Genomic DNA, 14,099 nt, shown 5'->3' on the forward strand with positions numbered 1-14,099 from the left:
TCTCAAGACCCTGAGATCATGACCTGAGCCGAAACCAAGAGTCAGACGCTTAACTGACTGAGCCACCAGGTGCCCCTGGATGGAAACTTTTTTTTTTTTAAGATTTTATTTATTTTATTTGAGAGAGAGAATGAGAGAGAGAGCACATGAGAGGGGGGAGGGTGAGAGGCAGAAGCAGACTCCCTGCTGAGCAGGGAACCCGATGCGGGACTCGGTCCCGGGACTCCAGGATCATGACCTGAGCCGAAGGCAGTCGCTTAACCAACTGAGCCACCCAGGCGCCCTGGATGGAAACTTTTTAACAGGGGTTTAGAAGCTTGGCTTCTCTGTTGTGAGGTGGGAGGGAGATCTCCCCACATTAGGTGGCAGTGGCCACGTTCAAGTGTGTGGGACATCGCCAGGGACCTAAGCGGGGGCTTCTGCTCCTCAGGCTGCGCGGCTTGCATTTTGGCAGTGTGTCAGCCAAGCACATCATTCCAATGGTTCTGATGACAATGGAAAGGATGGTAAACTGCACTCTGTACCGCATTGGTCTTAGGTCACCTCTGGGGATTTGTTTCCGTTGGATTGCCTGATCTGCAATGTGGAAGGCCAGGCTTGTCATATTGTTTAAATTTGGAGTCAGGATGTGCTGTGCCTCTTCTTGGAAGGCAAGGCTGTAAGCTCTACACACAGTTAGTAGTTGTTTACCGTACCTAGTCCTTAATGGAGATTTGAAGAGGTATGTTTTGATTTATTTATTTATTTTTAAGATGTATATTTTTATTTTTATTTTTTTACTTTTTTTTTGCTTTTTAAAAAAGTTTTTATTTTAATTCCAGTTAACATACTGAGGAGGTATGTTTTTAAAGCTGAGGCTTATAGGGTGTTGTCATTGCTGTTGTTTAACTGGATTTCTTTCCTTGCCTTTCCTTAAGTGGGAGGTACAGGTTTCCAGTTATGGCAGGTCAATTTTTTTGAATTTCTTTTTTTTTTTAAGATTTTAAAATTTATTTATGAGAGAGAGTGAGCAAGCGGGTGGACGCAGAGGGTGAGGGACAAGCAGCCTCTGCAAGCGTGGAGCCCGATGAGGGCCTCATTCTCACAACCCTGGGATCATGACCTGAGCCGAAACCAAGTCTGATGCTCAACCCACTGAGCCACACAGACGCCCCGATATTTTTGAATTTCAACAGAGTTCATACTTAAAAAAAATAACCTCCCTATCTACGTGCAGGATTGTTTCGTCTGTTTTCTAACCATCAAGGTATCAAATATGAAAGTAGATATATCAGTTACAAACATTGTCAATGTAGGAAAGAAAAGCCTCTCTGTGAGCGGAGGGAGTTCACTACTTACAGAAGTCTTTGGAAGAGCTGGAGGAGTAACGTCAGGGAGCTGCCCCCGGAGCTTTGAGTTCAAGGGTGCAGTACCACAGACATGCTTCAGTGGTTAGCACAGTACGACCACCACCATTGCCACCGTATCTGCCTCTCAGGTCCAGGAAGCTGCTGCCTAGAAACTAGGATGGTGAAGCTGGGTGCTGGAATGGCCCCTAAAACACGCACATCTCCGTGACTGATTTCAGCAACAGGAAGATCGCCTATACTCCTGCCTTCCATGTCTTACCAAGTGCATCTGTCGGTGCAACTGGTAGGATGGAACTCACATCCAGAACCGCATTGCCAAGGGAGGCTGGGGAGCATAGCTTTAGCTCTCCATCCTGTCCACTTAGAAGGAGGACGGGATGGAGGTTAAAAGACTAATACACAATACCCACCAAGCTAGATTTGGTTGAAATCCTTGCACAGCAAACACCGCTTGGTTAACATTTCTGTAAAAGAAGAACAAGTTAACCTCTTCAAGCAGTGTGTTTTTTGTTTCAGGGACCATTTGGAAAAAGTTCAGGATTTCCCATTGATGTTTATGTAGTGGAATCTGACTTCAGCAAACCAGAGGATCTCACTTACATGAATGATTCTGTATTTGATTGTGTGGATGTGTTAATTCAGAAAAGGCTTTAGAGGTTCATGCCAGTGGGTGAATTGTAATGAGGAGAAAGCAAAAGTTGCTTTGGTAACTACTCTTCTTGAACCTTTTAGAAATTTGGACCTCTAACAATGCATAGTTCTTATTTTAGTAACTCCATGTAGGCTTCGTCCTTTTCAGAGGATTCTTTCACATTTCTATCTTGGGAGTCTTAGGAGTGGTTACAGTAGAGTTCTGCCAAACCTTTGCTATGGATTTTTTCCCCTCTCTCCTGTCAAAACTCATTCTGATTGAAGAGAGAGTCCTTTCCCTGAGTTATCAGGTAAAATCAAATCTAAGAGAAAAAGGATCACAACTAATTTTTTGATTATCAGTTGAAGTGCTACATTCTAACAGAAAGGTATTTCTATTATAAATTGATAAAGAGAGTTATATGACAGTGATTTGGTACTTACTCTCTTCCAGTATTTGAAGCTTAGCTCAGAATTTTCTTTGAATTTTTAAGATTGTCTGGAAGGGAGATGCCTGGGTGGCTCAGTTGGTTAAGTGTCTGCCTTTGGCTCAGGTCATGGGGATCAAGCCCTGCATCAGGCTCCCTGCTCAGGGGGGGAGCCTGCTTTTCTTCTCCCACTACCCCTGCTCATGCTCTCTCTCTCTCTCTCTCTCTCTCTCTGACAAATAAATAAATAAAGTCTTAAAAAAAGATTGAAAGGCACATTGCTTTGTGAGGGCTAGTGCAGTCCATGTTATTATTAGGTATATAGTTTGGAGGCCCTGGGAGACATGTGTATCATGTATTTATTAAGACTTTAAGGACTCAGTGGGCTTCTTTAACAAATAGACACTTTACAGTAACTGGATTATATTATTTTTCCATTTTTTTTATAGTGAAACGATCATGTTTCTTCATGAAATATTTCACCAAGGACTGAAGGCAAGGATAGCAAACTGGCCTACTCTAATTTTAGGTAAGTGCATGCTTTAGAGGTAAAAGATTTTCTTCTAACATGGCTACAATTAAAGTAAAGTAACTTCAACATCATTCACCTTACACTGTCTGAATTTCCCCGTTGACCTGTGAGCTTCCTTGGGTACTGGGCTTCTTTTTCATTGCCCTTCCAGCCCTTTCCCCTGGCCTGTCATGGTGCATGTGGGGCTAGAGTTGCGCCCCACCCCCAGGTTCATTCTACCAGATCTATCAGTCATTCAGGCATCTGAACTGGGGGGCCCTGTGCACATGTGACCCCGGTGCTGGGAGCCCCTCTCGGCCAGTCCCATGGAGTGAACAGAGTCTCTCCTCATCCCTCGAGAATTTACCAAGCACAAAGAGAAACTGTCATGTTTACTTCTTTTTTCCAGCTGATCTGTTTGATATTTTGCTCCCCATGTTGAACATTTATCAAGAATTTGTGCGTAATCACCAGTACAGCCTCCAAGTGCTTGCCAATTGTAAGCAAAACAGAGATTTTGACAAACTCTTAAAACAGTACGAAGCCAACCCTGCCTGTGAGGGGAGGATGCTGGAAACCTTCCTGACCTATCCAATGTTTCAGGTAAGTCATCTGGGACCCATTTCATAAGTCATTGATTGCAGCCTGGTGGTGCTGATATCTCAGGTGACCAGAGCAAGGTGTGCAAGGATGCCCTGTGGGGAATTACGGCACAAGTGCATCGTCTGTCATCTTGAGCTTGACCCTGAGATAAACAAATATATGCCATACATTTTCTCTCTGTGTAGTATAGGGAAGAAAAGCAGGCATCGGTGTTTTGTTGTTGTTGTTGTTGTTGTTGTTTTTTTAAACCAGGCATTTTTGGAGCAATTAAATCAGGAAGGATTTTTTGCAAAGTAGCACAATTTTCTCTTTGCAGAAAGATTCCACACAGACTTCTTCCATGGAGTCTCCTCCTCCAGCATGTTTAAAAATATTATCAGGTTTACAGAAATAGGATGCTGTGCAAAAGTTCCAGTATATGCTGGTTGCATAAAAGGCTCCTGTGGGGTGGAGTGGCTGCTGGGAAAGTCTTTGTTTTCCTGCCCATCTTCCCCGCCCTGTTACAATTGCTGTTGAAGCTCGTCTTGAGCTGGTCTGGAGCTCTGAGGAGCAAAAGGAGGCCGTGCTGGGTCACAGAGGCCGTGGAGACACAAGGGTCTGGAGGCACTGGCTGGACCTGGGGACTCTTGGCCCCTAGTCGTGTTGCTGCATTGAGGCTGGGGCTTGTCCTTACGTTTACTTTTTGGCGTTAGAGCACCCTGAGGATCAAGCACACTTGTGTTCTTGCCTGTAGCTAGGGCTTTACTGTTAAGAGTCCTTGAGTGAGCATGACAGAGGCCAAAATGTGAATTGAATCTCCTGTTCTTTTGAAAAGTGTAGATTCTGTTCTTTTGGACAGGCATTGAGTGTTCTCATTGTGGAATTTATGGGGCTTCTGGCCAGGCCTCCAGATTGTCATGTGGTAAACCAATTCTCCTAATCATGTGTTACGGCTTCTGCGAAAAGCTTTGCCCCCCTGAACAGGCATCACTGACCCCAGCTGATCATTTTGTAGCCTCCGAAAGAAATGTTGCTCTGGTTCATAATTGTTTATCCTAAAGTTTGTCAATCCTGCTTGAAATCCTGGAAGTCACCATAGAGGTTTAGTGAGATTTTTAAAAACCAAAAGGATGCATTTGAAACAACTTAAATATAGTGTAACTTTATAATGTTATTGTGTTCTTTCATGGAACTGAGTTGTTTGAACTCTTTGCGTCTCTGAGGAAATATTTTGCAAGAAAAATTTCAAAGCAAAAAAAAAAGTTTGCTTTTTTTTAAACCTTATAAAAATTGTAATTTAAGCTTTTATTTATAGTGAAACAAACTTTATATAGTGCAGTGTTCTGAGATTCTGTTTGAATTTTTGGCAGTTACCTCCGGCTTAGGACTAAACACATGAAATTTGTCTTTTTGGCAACTTCATCTCAGGTGAATATTCAAAGGTAGAGTTGTGAAAGGCACATGGAACATTCAGGGAGGTACTTAGCTCACTTTCTGACAGCCCACTGATGTCTTCCTGAGGCCTGTTTAATTTCCCCTTGGTGTCATTCAGTGTTTTTTAAAATGCCACAACTGCACTTGCACGTTAGGGGAGGTGTCCAAACAGTAGAATGTAGGGCCTTGGAAAGCCATTCGGATCACCTTACAAATGCTGAGATACTCTCCTACCACCTGCCCTCCTTGCCCTGGAGTATAAGCCCAGTCAGAATGACTTGGCATTTTGATTGACTCCAAGGAATTCCCATAATGTCAGGAAAGGATGGTTGGACTGAGAATCTTTAGGAGACCTGGATGTCTTGCTCACTCTTCAGTTGTACCATTGAGGAAAATAATTGAACTAATCTAAATCTCGGTTTCTTACTCTTAAAATTGAGGCACCTGAGCTCTAGTCATGTCCCGGAGCTCTAGCTATCTGAATCTGTGATCCTAGGGGGACTACACCGGTTCTGAAAGTTTGGTTTGGGTAACTGTGTGGCGGTGCAAGGAGCCTGGTGTTTGTCCAAGAATCGTTATCCCAAGCCTGTGGTGGCCCCAAACCCTAGAATTTAGCTGAAGGGTCAGATGTTGAGGTTCTCTGGCTTCTTCTAGACCAGGGTAACCAAAGGCACCGGTTATGAAAGCCATTGTTCTGGGAGAAACCTCAAACTTGAAGAATTTAGCCAGTGTTGGTCCAAACTGCAAGAAATGTGCAAATTGAAAGAACATGGAATTGTACTGTTTATTTATTTGCTTCCCTATAACTATTTTGAACAGACCAAGAGGGGAAACCCCATCAGAATTTGCTACCTAAGAGCCTCATTCTCCTTGGGTGTCTCTCCTCTGCCTTGTTCGCTTGGTGTCTCTTCTTCCTGCCTTCTCCCTAGCAGTGACCCTATGGGACACTTGGGGGAAAATTGCCCTTTCTGGAAGCTTGAAGGTTTTCTTCTTCCTAGGTTCCTTCTGTCCTTGTTTCCTTTGGGTTCTTTCACAGGTGACGGGAAATAGTCATGGAAGCGTTGGCTCCCTCGGAGGGTCTAACTGTTGCTACTTCCCTCAAAAATGCTGTGCAGCAGTACCTCGGCACCTCCACCTTGCTCTATTGGAGGCTGGACCTTGGGCCTTCTTTTGCTATAAGGCAGCAGAAGATGTGACCCTAGTTCATGCCACCAAGGGACCTCTGGCCAGACTTTTTCTTGAGTCTAGACATGGGGGCAGAGGTTGGTGTGGGCACAGGGGAGAGGCGATTGGCAGCCTTTAGCCTGTGTATGTGTAGAAGAGAAAAGTGTGATATTCTTCCTTTTTCTGGGCCCTTCATCAAGTCCATTGTTGCTGTTAATGTCCTATGGTGAGCTATGGACACATGGAGGAATTGTAGAATTTGGATGATGCAGTAGATTTATTTATCCTCAATTGAACTATCAGACCAGTAAGTCCAAGTGTTGCCAAGAAAAAAATTTGTTATGGGAAATAATGTAGTCATTAACATAATCTTTAATTCGCAAAGACAGTGGCTTGAAGGGTACTGTTTAAATTGGCTTCAGCTGCTCGTAAGTCCATAGGCAAGCCAATCGTGCGATCTGCCCCTGACAAGAACAGTGGTGTGAGATGTTCTCCAGAAAGTAGCCACTTGTAGCTCTAGCCACCTAGTCACTGTAATTGGAGAGCCAGCTAATTAATGTCTATAAAGTGACAAATATTGTTCCATAACTGAAAGGAGAATTAGATTCGTCTGGACAGCACTTACTGTGATTCTTGGTTTTGAGGGGGAACAGATTTATAATCAGCTCTTGACTATACAGATGAGCTCTTTGGAGAGCTGTCCACGTCTCTGCAGAACGTCCTTTCCCAGCTTTTTGGCAGCTTCAGGCTTGTTTGTTCCTCCGCCAGAAAGTAGAGAGGGCCAGTCTCCGAATTTCAAATCCATCTACTTGAATCTTAGCCAAGGAGCTCTCTAAAATAGATTTAATTAATGGGGGAAGATCATGAAGCTATTGACTAAACGTAGTTTTGTGGGTTATCAGTGCATGCATTGTAAGTGTCAGGCTCTCCCACTCCTACCTTCTTTGTTATGAAAAATGTAGTGCATTAGCTGTTGATTGCCTTGATTTTCTTGTAGGACTGCTGACTTAGAGGCAAACTTACCCGTCATGACATTGTGCAAAAGGGATATGTGAAAGTGTACGTATCCCAGGGGCCATTGCCAGGAGAAGTTTTATGGGATGGAGAGACAGAAAGCGTCCTCCACATGTCTTACAGAGAAAGGAGTCTCCCTCCTCTAAGAAGTCTGTGTCTGAACGTCCAAAACCTTCATATGATGACATTCCCTAGGACACGGTCCCAGAGTATCTGCTGCAGATCCATGTCAGTGCTGATGGCACTGCCCTTTGTGCTCATGCATAATCATGGGCTTTCAGTAAACCACAGTAAGTAACCCAGTGAAGGCCACCACCTGAACAAGAGCAAAAGCAGATCCATGGATAGAGCCGCCAACACCTCAGGACAGGATGGAAGGAGCTAGGCACGGCACCCTGGGAGGCTGTTTTACTTTCTTCATTCTCAGAAGTCCTTTCAAGGGCGGAGTGAGACCCCAGGCCCCACAGAAGAGATCCAGTGGGTTCATGCACCTGTTAGAGTCATGAGCATGGCTGGCTCTGGCATTTACTGTGAGACCACCTTGGGCAAGTCACCAGACTGCTTCACACTTTGTTTCCTCCTTCTCTCTGAAAAATGGAGAAATAACCCTTCTGTTGCTGTGAAGGTTTGGGTGTACATGCCAACCTCGAGCTCCGATCTGACCCATAGCAGGCAGTGTTATGATACCTGTTGTTCATGCATGTTGTTATTAAAATTAAGGCCGCTGCCCCGGCTTTCTAAAAAATTTTAGTCTGTAAGCCAGTAAAAAATGAATATGTAGGATCGCTATAACTTGAGTTAAATCTCTACTGTGTTCTATTAAAATCTTCATAGGGCTGGTGGAGTTTCTGCTTTTGACAGAATTCAGGTAGTTTACCCATAAACAAAAGTATAAGTAAATAATGTGATTGAACAATACTTTTTACCGCTAGAAGGACGAGTTAAGGTAAAGTAGGATGAGAATTTAATAAAGGTGAATATATCTTCTCCCAAGTTTTAATTCTTAGAACACTGCAGTAGGATTGTGAATTTAAAAAAAAAAAATTGTGGGGGTGCCTGGGTGGCTCAATCAGTTAAGCATCTGACTTCGGCTTAGGTCATGATCTCAGGGTCCTGGGATCAAGCCCCATGTGGGGCTCCCCACTCAGCAGGGAGTCGGCTTGTCCCTCTCTCTCTCTCTCTCTCTCTCTCTGTCCCTCCCCCCTCTCGTGCTCTCTCTTTCTAGCTCTTAAATAAAAAAATTGTGAGTGAATATATCTAAAAAAAGACTCATGTGACTTGATAATTGCTTTATGTTTCCCTCTGAGCCAACTTTCAAATCTTATGATTAAGAAATATATGATTATATTAAAAAATCTGAAGAAACAACGGTTTCTTTGGAACATAATATTTTATTACTCTCTTCTTGTGTTCTTGGTGAATGTGTATATGTGTATGTGTGTGAAGTTTGAAGCATAGTTCATTTCAAAACTGTTAAAGTGGAGATGAGCTTCTCAGACATGATGGCACAGTAGAGCACATCCTAGGGTTACTCATCCTGACCTCTTGCTCACGATGGCCTTTATTTGCATTTAGATCCCCAGGTATATCATCACACTTCATGAACTCCTAGCTCATACACCCCATGAGCATGTGGAAAGGAAAAGTCTGGAGTTTGCTAAATCGAAACTAGAGGAACTGTCCAGGTATGTGGAGAACTGATAGTAAAGGCTTGATTCGAGAAAGCAGTAAGTTAGTCTCTGTGGAAACCTAATATATTTACATCCGGGGAACAAGAAGCAAGACATAGTCCAGCTTCTCAGATTCACCTGAACATGAAATGCTAGCTCTTCAGATGGTACTGAAGCAGCATACACATTAATTTTAACCAAGAAAAAATATATCTTTGAAAATGTTTTTATAGCATGTGAATTTATGTAATTGAGATTATAGGTTTATTTGGGTTTAAGTTCGAAAATGTTAACATTTCTTTTAGCGTAATAGGGGAAATGATTTTTAGTTGTATCTTTATGTTCATATTTGACAGGAAGCTAGAGAATGTGTATTTTGGATTTTTCAGTGAGTTTTCACTGTTTCAGGGAATTATTTACATCTGTGTTCCTTTAGCTTATATGGAATAAATGGTATAAAGGTCTCTAATTTGCTCCACCTCTAAGGAATGGCATTCTAATTTCAGTGAAGGGAGCTGTTCATAAAATAATATGTTGCTTTCCTGTTGCATTTATAAGCAACATCCCCAGGGTACTCATTGGGCGCTGACCCACTTGTCATTTAGAATCGTGATGTACATTGGCTTTGGTTTGAGTCATGGCTGGTTGAAGCCTGGAGGTCTGCTCTCCCCACAGCCTCAGCTATACTGATCCAAGTTCAAAACTGAGCTTCCCAGAGAGAGCTCTTTGCATACCCGCTAGGGCTATAGCAAATATCTCTCCCTGTGATCTGTCCATGCTGTGTCTGACAGGATAATGCACGATGAAGTGAGTGACACTGAAAACATAAGGAAGAACCTTGCCATAGAAAGAATGATCGTAGAGGGCTGTGATATTTTGCTGGACACCAGCCAGACTTTCATCCGCCAAGGTAAGTCCTTGTTCGGTGGACCCACGGTCTTAACGATCTCTGTGACTGTCACATTATCCCTGGCAGATCCCGGAAGGCGTTTTGGAGCAGGCTTGATGGAGCTGTGTGATTGATACTGTTCATGCAGGACATCCCCCTGGCTTTGACCGAGGCTGTGCGTGAGGCCCACCTTTGTGCTGTTTCTTTTCAGGGGCCATGAAAAACAGCAACACAATAATAGTAAAGCACGAGTGGGACAGTAAATTACATTCTGACTGGACTCTCCTCCTCAGTGGACCAGACATTCTCTACAGCTCCAAGGAGGACAGATCGGTCTGGCCGATGAGAGTGGCAATGCCAGGTGGCGACGATACACAGGCCAAGGCCCAAGAGAAACTTGCGTTACTCAAAGCCCTTTCCCATAGCGGTGGGGACAATGTCCGAAGTGAAAACAGCTGTCTCTTGTTCCCCTTCTTCATCAGCACTTCTGGATCAGCCCCACATGATATGATTTGATTCATTTGGCAACTCCAGTTGCCCAGTGAAATGTCTCTTAACCCCTGACAGGCTTTGGTAATGGGGAATGGGTCTTGTCTGTGGGGTGGGTGCTTGGCAAGCATCCCCTAGTATACAAAGCTTTGGAAGTGTTGAAGCTGTGGAGAAAGCAGCCACCGAACAGTGCAGCTCCCTCCAGGGCCTAAACCCCATCCAAAGTCCTTTTTCAGTGCTTAGGTGTTCTGAGGGAAGGGAGCATGCCCCATGGAGTTGATCTGAGATGATACATTGCGCACATTCATAGTTTTGAACTTGGTGAGCAGTGGCACATGAATTTAGAACTAGGATTAACCTTTAATGTAGTTTCTGTTCCTAATGTGCCGACATCATTGGGAGATATTTGCATTTCTGTTGCCTACCAAAATGTGCTGCTTAGCATTTTTTTTTTTACCTCATCCAACAAGACATTGTTTGAGCTGTGAACATACTTTTTTTTGCACAGAATACTTAAAAAATGTAACGTGCGCTGTTCTATTTTCCATTATTTATTTACAGAGAGAGAAATTACACATATGTTCAAGTTTGGAAGTATATTTTAGGAAATGATAACTTTTCTCATTTTTGGCTTTTGATATTGATTTTCCTTTAAATGTAGCTCAGTATAATGCTAAACAACATCAGGCCTCCCTAATGCCCCTCTGTTCCTCCGCACAGACTCTGTCCCCACATGGCTTCCTGCCTTCCTGACCCTCGCCTGGCTCTGTGCCTTCCCGTGTGCTGTCCCCAGCCCGGGGATGGGGACTGCCTTTGTCCATCCTTCTGTGCCTATCAAAGGTCTGCGAGTCCTTCTGGGCTCAGGGCAGACTCCTCTAGGGAGCCTTTTACAATTTTCTCATCTTTCTCTCCCCTTCCCTCCAGTTAGAGTGACTTTACCTTCCTCCTGGTTTCGAGGCCCCTCCCTCCTCGTGCATGTTTTATCCTCTTGTTCATTGTAGGTACACATTGGCACGCCTGTTGCTCCCAGCCATTGTAACTCTGGAGGGCTGTGTTTACAAATTCTCTCCTGCCTTATATGCTGCTTTCCATTATAGATACCTGAAAGACGGGCATTGGCATTGGAGTAAATGGAATTGCTTGTTGAATTGCAGTTTGAGCTGTTAGATGTCTTGTTTTGTATCTTTCTTGTATTTGGAGTTCATGGAAAAAATACTAATTGACTAGAGCTTTATAATACATGAGAATGCAAACAAATGTTTCTGTAACTAGTATTCTATTTCTGAAAGGTCTTTTGATTGAAGAGTGTTATGCGTAAGCATTTATTTCTACAAACTTAGACTGCTCTTATCTAAGTTTGAAAAAAAACATCTCTAATGAAAAATGCTGGAAGGCCGAGTATATTGAATAAGTCATTTTTTTTTCAATGCACCGGGAGGAAAAGCCCCCACGAGCCGCCCCTCCCTTTGATTCCTGTCCAGATGTTATTGATTGCCTGTTTGTGCCACATGTTTAAAGCACTTCTGTCAGCTATTAATATATCTGATGTTATTATTGTATTGATGTTGATATAATGATTTGTCTTTACAGTATTTTTCTGTATTGTTTGGCTGGTTAGTGTGTTTAGGAATTATTCAATAAAGTTGATTTTAAAAAATCAGACCTGAATCTGAAAGTAGAAAGGAATCCAATTACATATAATTTGGGAAGTTTACATTGTTTTGCTTTGGTTGCTCCTATTATCACTTCTCCTTAATACCCTTAACAGATTTTAAAACCCAGTGAAGTGGGTTTCTCATTCTTTTAAACTTTGAAGGATTCTATTTTCTTTGAAATGGACTACAACCTAGCTCTAATTGTCCACTAGTATTTGTGTTATTTACTTTTAGGGAAGGTATGAGGTATGTTTCTGTGTGTGTGTGTGCGCGCGCACGCACCCATATGCACAAATATATGTGTGGTTTTAATCTTAAATGAATTGTTATTCTGAGGACTAGAAAAAAGAAACCATCCCCGTCAGCCAAAAGGCCTCCTTGGAATAGGGGCATCAGCTAATCTCGAATCTCAATCTGTGGGAATTTAGTGATTGAAATCACAGAAGCTTTATTGTAAATTGTTTCTAATGATTAAACAGTTGATGAGCAGGATGCAAAGGACTCTATCATATTGCAGTCTGATAATGTCATTTATTTATTGATTGATTGATTGATTGATTTGCTAGAGAGAGAGAGAGAGTGAGAGTACAAGTGGGGAGTGGCAGAGGGAGAAACAGGGAGCAAGGAGCCCAATGCGGGGCTCGATCCCAGGACCCTGGGATCATGACCCGAGTCGAAGGCAGACCCTTAACCGACTGAGCCACCCAGGCGTCCCAGTGTCATTTATTTTCTAAAGTCTACTCAGAGTTTGTTGAACTAAAGTGTAAGAGTCCAAGGCAACAATAGGAAGACAGTGTAACCACGTCACTGGAGGTCAAATCCTGCCCCCTCCTTTTCCTTGCTGTAGGATACTGGGCAGTTTACTTAACCCTCCTTTGCCTCCGTTTGCTCTCCTTGCGTTGGAGTTAATAGTACCCAGCTTTCCTGGATGTGGTGAAAATGAAACGGACTAATAATGCTCACAGGAGCATCTAGACTAGTGCCTGTGTGAATATGATATAAATTTAAAAACCAAGATCTAAATTTTGGAATGAGTTTCTATTTTTCAATAACATGAAATATATATGAATATTTAGTAGACGATAAGGCGCTCTAAGTTGACATTTTGCACAAAACCCGTTATATATAGTCAACGTCTTGTGGAAATGTGACTCAGGATCATTAAGTGCAGGTGACCGAATTCAGAGCTAAATGCATTGAGAATGAGACCTGGACCTCTGTGGTACCTTAATCATTCCCAGACTGGAAATTATGTCCTTTCAGTGTATCGGTGTTCTTTGGAATTGTAACATGGGGTCTGGAAGTAATTGTACCTTCTCAAATACCTAACCAGATAACCTGGAAATTGCTCTTCGTTGCTTCTCACTACTGAGTGGAATGAAGAGTAAGGGCATTAGCCAGTCCTGAATCCCACTCTTTCGGCATTTAGTGATTGAATTAACAGAAGCTTTGCTGTAAATTGACCCCAGTTAATAGGTTGAACGGTGATAGAGATGCAAGGGACTGTGTTGCAGCAATGGTCTGATACTGAGGAATTACCAATTTAATACTAAATATTCCTTTACCTTGTATTAACTAGAGAGGAGTCCCCAAGTCTTATAGTTGTGTTTAAACACCAGGTCAAACGTAAGATAAAATGTGAAAAAAAAAAAAATCCACCTAACATCTTTTTTCCAAAATGATTATTTTATAAACCAAACAATAGTGTTGAAATTGCTCACTTTAAATTCTGATGTATAGACTTCGGTATATACCTAATATACATAGCGAGATGAACCGTTACAGATCAAGCAGATTAGTGTATCGTTGCTACTGAAACATTTATTTTTTTTTTTACCTGAAAGGTGAAATTCACAGTATTATGAATATATGAGCTAGCAGGGTATTCTGTAATTTCTGTTTTACAAAATCATTAAATGCTAGAAGCACTTAACAACACATAATACTGAGTCTTCGTGAACTGGGTTCCCTTTCTGAAAATGACTTCTACACCTGTTTATCCACCAGGATATTTGTCTTAAGCTCCAGCCTGCCCTAACTGATCTCACGACCACCCGCGGCAAAGCTAGAACGTACTGTCTGCTCCCATCCAGTCCCGTTCCAAGGGTCAGTTTTAATGTTGCTGAATCCGCGGCTGTCTCCTGCCTGTGCCACTCACTCTGGTGTGATCTTAAGACAGCTGCTTAGCCCCTGAGGCTTCAGTTTCTCTTCTGTGAAATGAGGGGTGAACTAGGTCCTCCGAAAGGGCTCCTCTGGCTTTCATTCCAGCCCGTGAGCCCCATGA

General features: G+C 42.8%; 1 protein-coding gene across 2 annotated transcripts in view; it reads left to right on the top strand.

The window, feature by feature from the left end:
- RASGRF2 (Ras protein specific guanine nucleotide releasing factor 2) overlaps positions 1-14,099 on the top strand; it is a 230,593-nt gene that overhangs the window by 91,246 nt on the left and 125,248 nt on the right. For both annotated transcript variants that reach the window (XM_073887438.1, XM_025866592.2), the window contains exons 6-9: positions 2,857-2,936; positions 3,328-3,521; positions 8,688-8,797; positions 9,574-9,692. In XM_073887438.1, coding sequence (XP_073743539.1) covers positions 2,857-2,936; positions 3,328-3,521; positions 8,688-8,797; positions 9,574-9,692 — 503 coding nt within the window. The remainder of the gene's footprint in view (positions 1-2,856; positions 2,937-3,327; positions 3,522-8,687; positions 8,798-9,573; positions 9,693-14,099) is intronic.

Source organism: Callorhinus ursinus, unplaced genomic scaffold (assembly GCF_003265705.2).
Source record: "Callorhinus ursinus isolate GAN/ISIS: 27379988/994484 unplaced genomic scaffold, GSC_fseal_2.0 scaffold3, whole genome shotgun sequence".
Classification (NCBI taxonomy): Eukaryota; Metazoa; Chordata; class Mammalia; order Carnivora; family Otariidae; genus Callorhinus; species Callorhinus ursinus.